This window comes from Lepidochelys kempii, chromosome 6 (genome assembly GCF_965140285.1).
Source record: "Lepidochelys kempii isolate rLepKem1 chromosome 6, rLepKem1.hap1, whole genome shotgun sequence".
Taxonomy (NCBI): Eukaryota; Metazoa; Chordata; order Testudines; family Cheloniidae; genus Lepidochelys; species Lepidochelys kempii.
The window spans coordinates 38,480,740-38,498,126 of record NC_136385.1 but is presented as its reverse complement, the minus strand read 5'-3'; the positions used below and the strand labels follow the sequence as shown (position 1 = coordinate 38,498,126).

Sequence of the window (17,387 nt, the reverse complement as noted above, 5' to 3'; positions counted from 1 at the left end):
TACCAGTGTGACATTTTCAGCAATACTAACAATTTTGAAATGCCAGCAAATATATAATTTCATGTTCTTTTATGAATATTATAAACTTTATAATCATGAATATGCCCTGAAATTTGTTGTGTTTTTTTAATTAATCTATATACCCACCTACGCTTAACTTCTTTGTCTCACTTTCTACTAATAAGGTTCATTTTCTTAAAATTCATGGTACATCATAGATTTTCAAGCTTCTTACTACACAGTTATTCACTTAGACTACCATTATGCTCAGGCTGCTAAAATTCAGAACAAGTGACAAACATTAGTGGAGAAATCTTAGGGGAGAAGTATTCTGTTGGACTGTTTGAGTGTCTGACAGTCCAACACTCTGAATCAAAACTCATGTTAAAAAAAAAAAAATCAGAAAATGCATTTCTTAACATTCTTTAGGATTGCTGGAGTAACATAGTAAACAACATTATAGGCTTCTTTATTTTTAAATTAAATTTTTACTAAAGAGGAGTCCAGTATTCAAAATACTCAAGTAGCACAAAAACATTTCTCTACATCTCTATACTTGCTTACCATATTACTGTTATGGTCACTATCTCCTGTCAAAAGTCTAGCAAATTTTCACTGGAGTATGTTTGAGCATTAGTGGCAAGTTGCTTCAAATGACATGCTGTACTTGAAAACCATACAAGTTCTTTGTAAAAGCCTTTGCAAATATCCTCCTCATCCCCCTGAAAAAATCCCGAAATGCCTTCTCATTGAAAACTGTACATGGTTTCATTTTCTGTATTTTTTAAAATAAAGATAAAATTATCTAGAGAAAAATCTGTTTCTATTAAAACACCAAGCTAGTTTTGTTTTTGACAACATACATTCTTTTTACTGCCAAACAAACATGGAAGCTTCCATTTGGTCTTTTGCAATATATATATTCAAATCAACCCATATAATGTCATTGGCAGGTGACCACTCCTGTTTGTTTTCTACCAACTGCTGGCAACATGTTTTCTGTGGCTTAAATTAATACCTTTTTACCAGAAAAAAATGCTACAGATGCTTTTAATTTTTTGGAGATCTGTCCATGTTTCTCCATCAAATACAGCTTTAAGCACTGAGATAGGGAATGTATGTATAATTAGCTAAAGGAGTCTAGACAATAGTTAGAGTTTGGGGAATTGTTAAAGACCAATTGTCATCAGGTAGCACTATACATTCTAGAGAAGCTTTTGGGGTAAGGTACCTCATACTGAGATCCACCACAAAAAACCTTTTTCTTCAGAGATGATGCAACTTTATAACTATTTTGATTTTTCTCCCATTAGCATCTTACACTGAAATAATAAAACATCTAACTGAAAATCATCAGTTTAAAAAAACCACATTATTTCTAAGTACTTCTATTTTACTCAAATATGGCTTTTTAGATATCTGAGTGCAATATATTGCAAACTAAGGGCTCAATCCAAAGTCATTTTCAGCACCTACAACTACAGCTGACTTCAGCTAGATCTGTGGGTATTCAACTCCCCTTTGGATCAGCCCCCAAGTGAGAAAAACCTCTTAATTTTGGGAATAAATAGCAGCTATCTACACTATGTTTCTTAGATCTGACCATTTCAATTAATCGTCCACTCATCTAAGATTTGCACTTCAAATTTATTTCAGGTTTAAATAAACTAGTATTACAGAAAATACCTAGTATTAACAAAGGATACCATGAGTAATAAATTTAAAAAGGCATGGCTAGAAGTGGGTGCCTTAAGTACAGCTTTTTTTTTTTTTTTCCTTCAAAACATCTCCATGCAAGTAGTAAACCTTGTACCCAGAGCAAAAGATGAAAGCAAGAGAAAAGGGATGTGCCATATTCAGGTTTCAAAACCCAGTCACTTGTCACTATTATCCTGAAATGTCTGAAAGAACATGTTCTTTCTTGGTCTTTAAAGCAAGAATTATAAAATGTAAACCCAGAAACATGGTTGTTCACAGCCAGGAACCCACCCCTGCTCAAATGTTTATAAAATATCCTTCATTTAGTCCCCATGCTCTGGAAATGCATCTGGACACTGAACTTCATGATACCTTTCTTGTACAGTACATGTTTTAAATTCATAGTGTGTTTTGATTGCACTTAGTCTATCAAAGTAAGCTCTTTGTTCACTTAAAGCACATATTAAATTGAAATGTATATAAACATATTGCAAGGCTGTTAATTTTGGAAATCTGAAAGGCACAAATTAGCAAGACACTTAAGAATTTAAACTCTAAAGAACTTTTTCACCCATTCAAGCATGTTTTCAAGTGATAGCTCTGCTTCCCGGTACATATGAGTAAGTACCTCTAGCAGCGCACACAGGAATGGCACACCAAGGCTCAAGAGTTCATACAAATAGGTATAGTTGTATGCATTGGCCCTCAAATGAAGATTGATAGCGTGCAGAAAACCATGCATCCAGTTAGAAAGGCGTCTTGGAATGTCAAGCAGATCCCTCGTCACCCTAAGGGGCCAGCTTAGAGTTTTCCTAAAGAAGGAAGTCATGATACCTGGGGGCCTGTCTTCTGGACCGCTAACAGTAGTAGAAGTACTTTCTGTGGTGGTTTCTGGGTGCTTGGGTTCCTCTTGCATCCACATTTCTGTTTCGAGCTTAAAAAAGGAAAATTAAAAATTAAAATAAGTGCACACGGGCTGAAATATAAATATCTTTACAAGGATTAATAGATTCCATGGCCAGAAAGGACCATCTAGTCCAGTGGTTCTCAAGCAGGGGTACATGTACCCAGGGGTATGCAGAGGTCTTCCAGGGGGTAATCAACTTATTAAGATATTTGCCTAGTTTTACAACAGACTACATAAAAAGCACTAGTAAAGTCAGTACAAACTAAAATTTCATACAATGACTTGTTTATACTGCTCTACATACTACACACAGAAATGTATATTTGTATTCCAATTGATTTATTTTAGAATTATAGGGTAAATGAGAAAGTAAGCAATGTTGCAGTACTAGTGTGCTGTGACACTTTTGTATTTTTATGTTTGATTTCGTAAGCAAGTCGTTTTTAAGTGAGGGGTAAGTGGGGAGTACACAAAACAAATCAGACTCCTGAAAGGGGTACAGTAATCTGGAAAGGTTGAGAACCACTGATCTAGTCTATGATCATCTAGTCTGACCTCCTGTATAACACAGGCCATAGAACTTTCCGCAAATAATTGCTAGAACATATCTTTTAGAAAATGCATCCAATCTTGATTTAAAAATCACCAGTAATGGTAAATTGTTCCTAGTGGCTATTTACTCTCACTGTTGGCACAATACTGTATATTCTTGGGTCTGACACCTACAGGTGAATTATGTAATGTAGCGCCACAAATTCCCACGGTCTCTATCTAAATACACAAACATGCAGTCCAAGACTGAAATATTTTATCTTCATAATTTTTAAAGTGGCTCCTCCATACAACTTTTGTTTTTATTTGTATTATCTTATTTGTAGAATATAATTTGTTCTGCAGTTTGCTTTAGGCTATGACAATGACACACAAAGCATTGGATGGTAGCACAGACAAGTATTTGTAAGAGTGACTAAGTTTCTGTTATCACTGAGAGAATCATTAATTAAAGTTCCACTTCCGATTGATGTCAACTACAGCCTTACCTTATCGAGTCAGAGCTCACTTTCACAATGTTAGCTTATAGCTATTGATTCTCAAACCATAAATATGCCAAATACAAAAGAATAAAAGGTTAGCATTACTTCAGGATACTTTCCCCCATTTTCCGGGGGAGGAGGGGGGAGAGAAGCAACCAAACACCACAAAACTGCCTCAACATTTATTGCGTTAGAAGTATAACAGATACGTACTTTCTCTTGCGTCTTTAATGTAGATCGTCTTTTCCTGTGCTTATTGCTGGTTTTACAGTGTGTAAAATGAGATTTGCAGTAAAATTTACCTGGAATAAAGAAATGACATATTTAGCCTGTAGGTCCAAGGACTGAAAACAAGCCAACGTATCTGTAAGATGATGGAAGCAGCAAGTCTAGTGGTTAGAGGACAGCAAGAGGAATTGGGCTTCTGTTCTATTCCCAGCTTTGCTACTGACACACTGAATGACGCTGAACAAATCACTTCCTGCGTACTGGTTCACACAGGTGGCATTACCCCATGTCACATATCTATCACACAGAGCTTTAAGGTTTAATTAACATCAGCAAAATGCTTTGGGATCCTAGAAGTACAACCCAATTTCAGATGCTAACCAGTTAACCTACTGAACCTGTTCCACTGTGTATAAAGAAACAGTCATTGAACAGAGAACTGGAACCTATGTCTACCCTCTTCCTTACTGAGTGCCCTAGCCCCTGGGCTATAGAGTCATCTCACTCTGACTCTGGCCCGGTGAATATTTAGAGTGGAGTAGCTTTAACAGGAGAGATTGGGGTATTTTGGGGCCTGGCTCTTTCAAAGGCTGGTAGTTAGGACACTTTCCTGAGAGATGAGAGACCCAAGTTCAAATCCCTTCTCCATATCAGGTAGAGAGGTATCGAACCTGGGTCTCCCACATTCTGGGTGAGTTCCCTACAGAAGACTTGAAAGTGGGATATTACTATCTGCCCTTCAGGTGTTGGCTTGTGTGGGGCTCAATCCAGTACGCAGCTTCTGAGAATGCCCACTGGATCAGGCCCTGCAAGTGAGATAGGCAGGTAACGCCTAATGTCAGTATCCCCTTGGGGTTTAGGTGTGAGCTAGGCACGTAGACTGAGTTGGCTGAGTCCACACACCAAAGCAGCAGGAACTCAGGTACCATGGGGACTTTAATGATAGAAATTTAGGTGCTCAGGAACTTTAGGTGCCTACAGGGTTAAGGCAGCAGCTGAGTAGGGGTTTTGAGGCTCAGTGGTGCATAAATGTTGGGCTTAGGTGCCTAACTGCCACTTTAGGTGCCTGAGTTCTTTTGTGACTCTAGTCTAAGTCTCTTTGTATACGGTGATGCACACAATAGGGTCTGATCTTTGGTGGCTGTACCAGTGCATTTTGGGAAGAAAAGGGGACAGTCTCGTATTTTAACATATCCCTTCTAGAAACAAGGGTCAGCCACAGAGGATCCCAACATCCTTATAGTTTGGAGAGTACTAGAATACATTGTACCAGCAGTTTGCTAAAGTCGCTGCTTCCAACTTCTGACTTCCAGCCTCTTTTTTTTTTTTTGGAGGGCGGGGGGTCCACATTTTTCTGTCTGTTTCAAATCTGCCATTAATTCGACCTCATTCTCACAGTGTATGTTGAATAAGAGAAACGTTTTTATAAACTGGGATGATCAGGAGGCTGGAGTGTTACTTTGGCAAGTGAAGGTCAATGCAAGAAACCACCACTTTTTGTCTTTACTTCAACCCACAATCAGAGAAGTGACACGTGTTTGATCTCTCAACCAAACATAGGCAAAACATATCTTCATTTAAACAGAAGTACTATGAGGTCAGTCATAATTAGGCTTCACTGAAAGGGCTGGGACTGCAGTTGCAGTGGGACTGCAGATTGTGAAAGATCAGCACGGGCAGAACTCATCAATGGATGATGCACATCTTCTGACTGAACTACCTGGCCTCTACTTTTTTCTGCTCTGTACAAGCTTAAAGATGCATATATTTTTTAAAAATTCTTAAATAAGTAGTTACTATATTACCTTGTTCTACATCAAAAGCATAGATTGCTAGGCGGAGCGTTGTAGAACATACATCACACTTAAAGCATTCCCTATGAAAGAAGTGGCCCTCTGCACTCAGCCGCTCCATGACATATACCCGTTTCTTGCAGAAGTAACAGATGTCACTGCCACCTATAGTCTGAGGAAATTCTTTTCGCAGAGATCCCTGCTAAAGACAAGTAAAAGATTAAAACGTAGGTAAAGTATTGTGTTGCTAATCAACTACAGTACATGCATATACTTCATCTAGTACATTGCTGCTTTATTAAATATCCCATCACATTTGCAGTTTTTACACACGTACTTAAGATGAGCAGCTGCTGTCAACTTTTCTGCGGTTTCCCTCTTTGTACTCATTTAATAGGATACTTTATGTTTATACAACACTCGAAAATTCTCACTTTACTAAGACTTTTGAGGGACAAAGTTTCAGCTGGCCCTGCACCCAGCCTTCACACAAGATTGTATGCGCACAGTTGCATGTGCGCACACATACACACACACACACACTTTTGTACTTGCACAGGTACAAGGTAATATTCACCCCCCGACACCCATTTGTTAAACTACAGCTTGCTGGTTCAAATGCTAACATTTGCATGAGTATAAGCATTAGAAATTAGGCAGATGTTTGCACCTGCAAAGCACAGACATATGTACTGGGGGCTTAGGAGCTGAAAGTGTACATGCTAAAAGTAAAAATCAACTCAACCCAAGAGACACTTCTGAGCCTCATGCTGTAAGTCCCACTGAAGAAAACTGCCACGGTTATAAATGCCAGAGTATGAAATGCTCTGCTAGTATTTGAAAATATATTTATTTATACCTAATTGTTTTGAGGTTGGATTTTTTTGTCCCTAGATTGCCTGTACAGGTTTTTACATTGCTTCTTCTCAAGGTATATTTAGAATATGTTAATTGTGGTTTTAAAATATGGTATTAACTACTAACATTTAAAAAAATATTTCAATGACATTCTTTATTTCCACAAGGTTTATTACTGATGGATCCTGGTGTCTGCAAGGCTCATCAAGAACCAAACAGACCAAATTTGATCATGCTTCAGTTTTCCCACGTATGACAAGGCTGCAAAACCAACCTCTGTTGTGTACCTTTATTCTACCTAGCTATGGGCCCATGCAGAACTGTCCCCTATGTGTTACATGAGAAGTAATAATCTGCATGGAGAGGAGGTAGCTGGGGCTTTGACAAGATACATATGGGCAACATGCAGACTATACCACATAACCTCCAGATCCCCACAGATACCATTGTTTTGTGGTACCCCACTTTTTGGTGTTATCCACAATCAGGGCACAATACACTTCTGTCTTACACTTCCCTTCCAGCTGAGCATTGTGTGTGTGCTCATAAGTGCAAGTGCCAGTCAACATTTGCTCCCTCCATCCCACTTGCCAAAACAGATTTCTTAACACAACATTTCCAAAATATACAAGTGAAAAAGCAAGTCACAAATACTATGTTAATGGAGTATTGACAGTGATGAACTATCACTAAGCTGAAACAACTGCATATTAGTACTTGCTCATAACTGAGCACCACCTCACTTTGCCTTTCAATGCCTGACGACTCTGAACAGTAGAAGTGCAAGTCGGAGAAGTAGAATAGGAAGTGGGGAAAGATGTAGCTGTGTCCAATGACTGGTTCTGAATTCAACACAATATTATCATAGTTTAGAACTGCTTTCTTCAAAAGGAAACATGAATTATTCAACATACATATGTGGAGTGTAACTGTACAAACATGCACGTTAATAAACTTTCTTCAGAAACCACCTCTGATTAACAACTGTCTTTACTTACTGGTTGCATTAGCAATTATATTTAATAGAAGCTCCCAAGATTTTAAGATACAGAGGCAAGTAATAAAACATAACCGAAGCCCTGGTTTCTGACATTTACAGAATATACCCATGCATGCATATCTTTTGCTAATAAGCACCTAGTTCTTGGAGAAGAGTTAAAAGACAGAAAGACAAAGACAGAAAAGAAATTCCAGAATGCTTAAGGACCAGAATTGTCCCAATTCTAGAATCTTAAATTGGGACAATAATCCTGGAAATTTTACTCTTAAAATGAAGTTATTTGATTCTTTGTGGGTTTAGCCTTACCAGTTCTGGGGAGGAAAACTGTGGCTTGGACCTGTGGTCATTCACATAGAGATTGACAAGGACTTCAGCCACAACACCTATTCCACGCGACACCTTCCCTACAGTCGTCTAACCAGCAAAGGGAGAAGATGAAGAACAGAAGAAAGAACTTTCATTATTTCTGAGAAAAGGATTGTATGAGAAAAGGACACAACTTATTTGAAAACACACACACAAATGCAAGCAGTGATAAAAACAGGCTAGAAATGAGAAAGAAGAAAGTCTAGCACAGTGTGGGTATTGCCATGCATTATCTACAAACAAAAGGAATGTGCTATATTTTAAGTAAAATATTTTTCTCCTTAATATGATGCTCATTTTCTAAAATGTAAATATTCCAAAGAGGATGAGAGGAATGGAAACTACAATTTCACAGTGAAGATTCACCAATCTCAGAGCTTCGTAAAACATTCCACAAAAGTTCAAAGGAAGCTTTGAAAGAAAACGTTCAGTTAAAATTGACAAACTATTCATTATTTTCCTACCTAACCACTCTTATCTTACGATTTTGATATTAGAAACAATTTGAGAGGCTTGGAACCAACTGCTTAATATAAATTTAACAACCCTCCCCCTCCCCCCCAAAAAAAACCCACAACCACCACCCTGAAGGTGATGCCAAAACAGAACACTGCAGCAAAAGCATAAAATCATATGAACAATATGAATTTATGGATTAACACGAGATAACAAAAACTAAGTGAGGAAATGTAGGTTAGAAAAACTAGTAATGGCAGATTATACCTTGTCTGCTCCTAACAGTTTTTAGTTATGACAAAATATTTCTAAGCATATTGCATCAGTTATGAATGGCCTATTTAATTAAAATAAAATGCACAGAACTAACACTCCCATATATTAGAAACACAAGGCAGGTCAGGTAACATCTCTTGTTGGACCAGCTACAGAAGTTGGTCCAATAAAAGATATTACCTCACCTACCTTCTCTCATATATCCTGGGACCCACATGGCTACAACAACATCGCAAAGAACTTGCATCTATTGGTATTTTATGAGGATACATTAAATAATGATTAGAAAGGAAACAGGCTGGCATCAATCTGCTTAATTCTACCATTTGCACCATGGTGGTTAGGTTATTCTTAATTACATTTGTAAAATGAGCAGGACTGCAAGAATCACCCAGTCCCACGCTTACATCAGACAGCCTTTGTTTGCCACTCTGTAGTTCTTCAGAACAATATTCTCAAGGCAAAAAAAAAAAAAAAAAATGCATAGCATCTGCCCTAAACTCATTATTATTATAGAATTTCCAGTCTCTGCTTAAACCAACAACATTCAGTTGAGCCTGAGCTGGGGCAGATATTGAGAGATAACCACAGAAGCAGCTATGGCTTAAGGAAGAAGCTACTCTGTTCTGGTAATAATGTATCAGCTGCTTGAGCTTTATTTCCTCTTGGTTCCTTACCCTGAAAACTTTTTGCCTAGTGAATTACAATTCCCCAGGGATCAGCCTATATGTATTTTCCTGTGCTCTCATATTTATTTATTTTTTAATTTAGACTGAGTCTCCATGAATGCACAATTTACAGTGGAGCACTTATGGAAAAATTCAGTACTTCACAGGAGGACAAAGGAACTGAAGAAATTAAGCATGAGGAAAACATATCATGAGGAAGACATACAACAAAGAGCATGACATTTGATTCAGAAAGTGCTTGACCCTGCAAAGTACAGAGCACTCTGGATCTGTTCCAGACAGCAATAAATGTGCTTAACTCAAACCATGTGAGCATTGACTTTGATGCAACTACTCGCGTGTTTAAACTTAGTGACTAGGGCTAATGAATCGTCAGAATAAAGGGTATGTAAAATCAGTCTGGTTGTGAAAAAAAGGCAATGGTCACAAACTGATAATTTAAAACACTGAAAGTCATGTATTGCATTATCTTAAACCGAAATAGCTAGTATTTCGCAATGAAAGCTATTTAAATACTCAAATGCTTTTAAATATCGACCCATAAGCATTTATCCCACTGACTGATGGTCCAGCCTCTCTGCAGCAGTAAGATAGAAGGGTGGGAGGAAGAGAATTACTACTGCTTTCTAGTCTCAGGGCATGTCTACTCATACAGTACGTCAGCTCTCCCATGGGCATTATAAAATTACCTCCGTGAACGGCAGAAGCCACGTCGGCGGCAGGCGCTCATGATTTCTTATGTCAGCATAAATTATATTGCACAAGGGGGTAGTTTATTCACCCCTGAGTGACATAAGTTATGCAGACATAAGCTGTAGTGTAGACATAACCTAAGCTTCTACAAGGCTGCAGTAACAGGATGGGAGCAGTGAGTCTCTTAACCTACTACTGAAGCTAGGACTTTTTCCACCCTAATTAGAGAAGGCATAGAATCCATTCCACAACCTGAAACTACTAGCATCAGGAACGAGCATTTCTGCTCCCTGTTAATCCCCCATGCAGCTCAGGTTTCAACAAAACAGCTCCCAAGGTTCTTGGTGAAAAGTAATCAGTCGTTCCCATCACATCCACTCTCTCAAATGGGAAAGCCCCAAAACGATATTTAAAAGAAACCAAAAAGGTGAACATCATCATCCATGGAATCCATGACAATTGTTACAAACACAACTTTCCCCCCAAAACTCTACATTTGTGCAATTTTTAAGCAGCAATTTACTTATTGCACTATGGCTTCCTGAATAAAGAGGTAAAGAGCTCATTGAGACATCAGCTGAAGCTGGAAGTTTCAGCTTCATCTTTTTAAACAGTCATGTAATAATTTAAACAAACAACAAAGCTACACATAACTAGGTGACTATTTGAAGGAGGGGCAAAATACTATTGAAGCTAACCTACATTCCTGGTTTGGTTTCTCTTCTCCACCCATTAAAACAATCAGTGCTGATATTAAAACAACCAAAACAAGAGCTACCAAAATTGCATACCTACACCTATTATTAAATGCATATTAAAAGCAAATGACAGGTTTCAGAGTAGCAGCCATCTTAGTCTGTATCTGCAAAAAGAAAAGGAGTACTTGTGGCACCTTAGAGACTAACAAATTTATTTGAGCATAAGCTTTTTATGCTCAAATAAATTTGTTCGTCTCTAAGGTGCCACAAGTACTCCTTTTTTAAAAGCAAATGTATTCATTATGAAAACAAATGCAAATTCAGTGTAAAACAAAAAGTGACTTCAATCCAGGTTGGTAGTGACCAAATGATCCTCTCCATAAGCATTCCCATCCTCAAATCATAGGGTAACATTTCCATCTGATGGCTGTTCAGTGGTCTATATAAAATTAACTTGATTGTCTAATATCCCATGAACACATGCCCACAACACAGAAACCACAAATACAAAGGACACTAAACATTAATCTTGTCCGAAGTCTCAGCAGGTAGAGTAAGAACTGAATGGGCTTGAAGACTGAACTAAATCTTATTCCAGAAAGATGGTCCCTTCAGTGTACTGGTACTATCCATGCTGTACATCTACTGCAGATGAATAAAAAAAGGTCAGTCTGCAAATACTTCAATATTGCACCCTCCATAAACAATGACTTCAGACAATTTTTTTTAAAAATAGCAAAATAGGAGAAAACATTACTCTCAAATTGTTAGGTTTCAGAGTAACAGCCGTGTTAGTCTGTATTCGCAAAAAGAAAAGGAGTACTTGTGGCACCTTAGAGACTAACCAATTTATTTGAGCATAAGCTTTCGTGAAGTGAGCTGTAGCTCACGAAAGCTTATGCTCAAATAAATTGGTTAGTCTCTAAGGTGCCACAAGTCCTCCTTTTCTTTTTTCTCAAATTGTTGATCCCAGACCTAGTTAAATGAATACAGAAGAAATTATGTAGCCAACAGTGTTGTAACTACATTTAAGGGTAACCAACTGAACTCTTCCTCAGAGCTACTGCATTGATAACAGGTTTTTAAAAAGCAGTTACTAGGCCATCCCATCCTTTGTCTCTTTTTCCTTCCAAATCTGACATCAATGACCAATAGTTCTTAGCAATTTTCCAACTCTGAGCAGATTCGGTGATGATGGTAATCATGGTAATCAAGTTTAAATGTATCATGACTACAAACTCAAAATACAATACAAAATGGGATTGGTTATGCACAGATAGCAAGGCAGCACAAACAGATTCAGTCTCCAAGTAGGTTAGCTGAACAGCACAGTTTAGACTATCAAATAAAGTCTGGCCCCTCAAGCCCCTCAAAAGGGCCAGATTCTGGCTTCAACTGGTCAGCAGTAAATTCCCTTGGTGTAGGAAAACTCCCTCTTGGTGTAAAAAGATGCCACAGCAAGCTACTGTGCCAGCTGTCTGTCCCCCTCCCCATCCAATACAGTGTGTGTGTCAACTGAGGGAGCATAGGTGTTTGGGGAGAGAGGAGCTGCCGGGCAGAGTCATGCTGTGTTATACCTATCTTCCCTGATGTAGTGTTCATTTAGGGCTCTAGGCCAGTGTCATAACTTAGAGCAGCTCCTTTGCTGCTTTAAACCTCATTGGGTTTGAAGTCAGCACAGGCAGCCCCTCAGAAATAGGGAGCTGTAATCAGTTCCACAATGTCCCCCCTCCACTTTCCTTTGCTGAGCAGATCTCAGCTACAGGAGCGAATCTGGCCCCACATCTGTATACCAGAAAGATGATCTGCCAGCTTTCTCACAGCTTAAATTAGTTACACTGCTATGCTGCACCTTGCTTGCCTGCTACTGATCATTTACTCTGAACCTACAAACACTTAAGCATAACTTGGCTCATGCACGTAATCCCCTTGTGACTACCGATAAAGTCCCAAACATGCTTAAATTGTTGAATAATCATGGCCATAGTTATTGCTCTACATGACATACTCCTGCACATGATTTAAATATGTCTACACAGGGCTGGCCCTACATCAAATGGTGCCCCAAGCGAGCAATGTCTTTGGTGCCCCCCCATCCATTTGTTAAACTTTTGAATACCTTATCTTGTATTGCATTTATAGCCCATTTCATGACTTTGCTTCACAATTTGAATGCATGACTTATCCCTGTCAAACATTCTATTTTCCCTTTTGTTGCTTACAACAAAAACAGCACCCTAAACCTGGCACCTCAGGTCACCTGCCCTAAATCCAGCCCTGCGTCTACAGTAGTGGTGGTGGGTACCTAGGTTTCCTAAAAAGGGTTCCTTATGTTGTTCACACGGCAACATGCAAAGTGGCACTAAGCAAATATCTAAAAAAGCAAATAAAAATTCAGAAGAACAATTATGTTGAATCATATGATTGGAATTACCAGCTGAAAATAAGGGTTGGGTGTTTCCTACTCAGATAAATTTACTACTTAGATATTGTTTATGCCAGGGCAGTCAGTCAAAAAAAATTTAAAGAATAAACAAGTGCTTGTTAATGGTACATTGCCAAAGCTCTACAGCAGGTTTATCTGATTGGTTAACTGCTTCAATATTAATTCATAAGCTAAGTAGTTTTGGGGAGAAGCCTGGGTTCCATAATTTTGAATAATATTATTTATATTGCCACAGTAATCAGAAATCAGATGTGCTAGTAGTTTTAAAATACAAAGGAAAACACGAAAACTGCCCCAAAGAGCATACAGTCTTTATCCCTCTTTGTTCGAGTTCCTTTGTCTCCTTTCCTTTAAGCTATAGCCACTGTCTTTCAATACAATGCTAAATTCACCAAAATACTTATTTTAACATTAAAATAGCAGTTAGAGCACCTTTAATTAAAACAACTGCTCATTGGGAGGTGTTTAATAGAGAACCAAAAAAAAAAAAACCCCCAAAAACCCAACCAACCAGTAAAATTATTGCTCATGAAAGTTTAAGCACCTGGCCTCTGATCTGAAGTACCACCTTCTAGGATTGCAAGCACAGGTCAGACCTTTCAGTCATTGCCCATTCTGCTGAGGCTGCAAGCCAAAGTTCTAACCAGTGTCCATTGTAAGATGGGTACAAATCCACCAGGAATTTGACTGAAACAACTAATTTATACTCTTGAATATCTTTACATTCAGCTATTAATTATCTGGGCTGGATTTTGACCATGCTTATGGTAATTTATGACATGGGTGTTTTTTTAAAAGAATGATTGTTTTCATAGTGAGCAGAGACTTAAGTTGAGGAAGGATGGGTTGAAAGGTTTGAGCAGACAATCTCTTACCCTCCAAAACACATGGCAAACCATTTTAGGTTTTGATAAACAATCCTTCCCCAACTCCCGCTTCTTAAACGTGGTGGCAGAACCTACTGGTTCCAGACACCTCAGTGTTTGTTCCCACAACTGCTCTAACTTTATGGCTTCCCCACTTATTCTTACTCCAAACCTGTTCAATATGCTTACTTGTTCCAAGGCTTGAAAGACAACCTGTGCTGCTGTTGCCATAACCACTGGAGGAAAGAAAGGACACGTCGGTCCTTCCCAAAGATCTGGCCTACAAAGGAGATGGCTGAAAATACCCCAATTAAAATAAATTTCTACATGTAGGGGAGAAGGAAGCTGAACCTTTTTAAGCTTATCCAAATCAAAGCTTTTGTTGCTTCATCATTAATGGGAACTCTACATTTGTTGCTTTTATGGAGCAAATGCGTGCTCAAGCATTTAACTCTCAAAAGAGAGTTTGTGGTATTAAAAGGAAAAAAAACATTTAAAATTAGCTACTGCTAAGCTTAAAATTCTCAAAAATGTATGGTCTACTTCTTAGCTTTTAATCTGAATTACTTTTTGTTATGATATTTTACTTTTATAAACATGCAGAAGTAAACAAAAAAAAGCGAGCGGTTTAAACCTCTGAGTCCAATGTGAAACATAGTACGCACAGATTCTCCATGCAAAGCCAAGACCTTCAATCTGAGCCAATTCTTCTGCAGTTTTTAGAGCAAGAATGGATTTTACATGAAAATCTGTTAATTGAATACCTTGCTAGACTGAACAGCAGGGGAAGCTGAGTGAATAGATGATGAAGATGAAGAAGCAGCCGAATCATGAGTTGGAAGGCAAGAGGGAGTTGGGGGCTGATAATAGGATAGGCCTTTAATAGGTAGTTTATTCTGTATAGAGCAGAAATAGAGGAAACATCATCAGAGAGGATAGTCACATTAACAAATGTTAAGATGACGGAATTGCACAACCATGCACAAGAAAAGGTTAGAAACGTAGTAAGGGTACAGTTATTTCAAAACTGAAACTATGCTACTCTGGTCAAATAAACATGACTTGGCTCTTTGTTAAGATACACATTATTAAAAAAAAAAAAAGAGTACAGTGAAGAGTGACAGAACACAACAATACGCAGCCTCCAGAGAACAGTATCTGCTGCAACTCTTACAAGGGAATGAACCAGTCTAGTAGATTAACCTCTTCAGAGGGTGTGTTTTGCAATTACTTAGGTTTCTCATTACTATGGAGTGTTTTACAGAATTCAGTCCACTATTTTAATATATTAGGAAATAGTGTCATTTCAGAAAATAGATGTATGATCTTATGCATGTACAAAACTTTGTAGTACACATTTTCACTTAACACATAAGCAATAAAGCTTATTATGATTAATGGAATATGCACTCATAATTTGGTGTGTACCACATGGAAAATACATTTAAGTGGGAAATATGAATGGATGGGATAACGAGATAATTATTAATTTTCACCGTATGAATTTAACATTTAATAACATCTATAAGTGCTGAACAATTGAAGTCAGTACAAGTGATTGGTTACAATTTGAAAGTAATTCAACAACTATTAAATAAATAGAAATTACTTTTCTATCGGGTCACAATTGGCTGAAAAGTCACAAGAGGAGGTAGTAAATTTGATCTCAGAGGTAAATGCAAAAGTTTGGAACAACATTAGCCAAACAGAATATATCCTCAAATAAGTGTATTCCAACTTGCTACAGTTAAGTGAAATCTGCTGAGCCAATTAGATAGCATCTCTCTGCTTCTTGGTGGATTAGAGGTGCAGTCAATTTTTTCTGAATCACTAACTTCCATCTCCTCTGTACCACTTAATTCCATGTATCTATATCAGAAATATTGGAAACTTTCTCCAATATGTTCATGAATTCCAATGTAACACTTTTTCCTTTTAAATTCATGAACATATTGGAGAAAGTTTCCAATATTTCCGATAGAGATTTATGGAATTACACATATACTGACTTCTTATTTTGGAGAATATCTATATTGCTCCTCAAGAGAAAATATTGCCTGTTTCATATCAGTCAACAAAAGCCTAACAAGAATTTCTCCCTCTCCCAATTCCCTAGTTGTACTCTATTAGGCCACTAAGTCAGCTCCTTTTCTGTTCAGCGCAGTGAAGGGTCATTAGTAGTTTCCAAATAAAATTCATTCACCGCAGTGGTTCAGAGAAAGGGTAAGAGAGATTCAGTAGAATCTGGGATACTGGTCTGCAACAGGATAACATACCCCAGGCCTATCTGTACATCTGACAGTGAGGAGTCACGGAAATCGTCACTGCAAAACCTCCACTTCAACCAATATCCTGACTGCACCTGGCCATTCAATCAGAAACCATACCCATGAGAAGCAACAGAAGAAGTGGAATAGTTTTTAAGATAAAACAAACCTATACAGTGAACACACTGATCAGCTGATTCAATATTCAACTTGTCAAGTCATTTCTATTTCTAAAGCTACCAGCATTTGAATTCTCAAGCCACTATTATAATGAGCTGTTTTCTAGTATGTTCCAGGCATGCTTAAATATTCTCAGACTTTAAATATCTGGTTATTCCATGTTTTCACTAAAAATAAGGTAATTATGTTATGTATATTAATAACACAAGTCATTCTGCATAATGTACTGGAATCTGAACTCCTGACTGTTTTAGGTTCACCCAAGATGAAAAGAAGAAGTGAAAATACAAAGTTGCTGCAAATGTCTAACTTACATCTGGTCTCTTCTAGACTATTGTTTTTGCATCTGCAAAACCTAAATATTCACCTTTGGTAAGTCCATGTATCCAAACATTGAGGCAAGATGAGCTGCTTTCTCTTTAATGTTCTTTTTATGAAATTCCCTATTTGCTACGGACTGAGCTTTCTTCTGTAGTAAAAGCCAAGGAAGGGAAACAGAACAGAGAGACAGATTTTAGTTAGCAGTCATACAAGAAAAGGCAGAAATTCAATATGTACAGGGAAAAGGCAATTTATGTCTTAACTATGTAACAGAAGTATGTAAAGTAGAGCATATACAGTGTGCATAGAAGAATTAACCAGAATAAATACAGTTAAGAGAGACAGAAGTTAAAAATGAAATAGCTTGTCACCTGATTAATTTTTTCCTCCACATGCTGAAGGCGTTTAAGCACTCCAGAAATCACAAATGCAGCAGGACAGGTAGATGCAAGAGTTTCTGAAAGCCTGGACTGCATGTCTGTTTTTTCTATAATTCTCGATCCCCTGGCCACACGATCAGAACTATGCAAAGATTGCTTTGGCTCTCTGACCACATGTTCAGTTCTAGCTACTGCCTGAAACTGGGAAATACTTCAAATTAAAAAAGTTGT

General features: G+C 37.9%; 1 protein-coding gene across 21 annotated transcripts in view; it reads right to left on the bottom strand.

The window, feature by feature from the left end:
• The window catches only part of MICAL2 (microtubule associated monooxygenase, calponin and LIM domain containing 2), a 188,491-nt gene that overhangs the window by 81,969 nt on the left and 89,135 nt on the right, over positions 1-17,387 (bottom strand). For 10 of the 21 annotated variants that reach the window (XR_013635922.1, XR_013635920.1, XR_013635921.1 and 7 more), the window contains 6 exons: positions 16,823-16,924; positions 14,773-14,904; positions 7,825-7,932; positions 5,673-5,862; positions 3,853-3,941; positions 2,533-2,632 (listed from right to left, as the gene is read on the bottom strand). Coding sequence is in view for 17 of the 21 variants with exons in the window: in XM_078853207.1 (XP_078709333.1) it covers positions 2,533-2,632; positions 3,853-3,941; positions 5,673-5,862; positions 7,825-7,932; positions 14,773-14,904; positions 16,823-16,924 (721 nt within the window). In the remaining 4 variants the exon portion in view is untranslated. Of the gene's footprint in view, positions 1-2,532; positions 2,633-3,852; positions 3,942-5,672; positions 5,863-7,824; positions 7,933-14,772; positions 14,905-16,822; positions 16,925-17,147; positions 17,358-17,387 lie in introns of those variants that run through there. The other 11 variants (XM_078853209.1, XM_078853212.1, XM_078853224.1 and 8 more) reach the window with 10 other exon arrangements.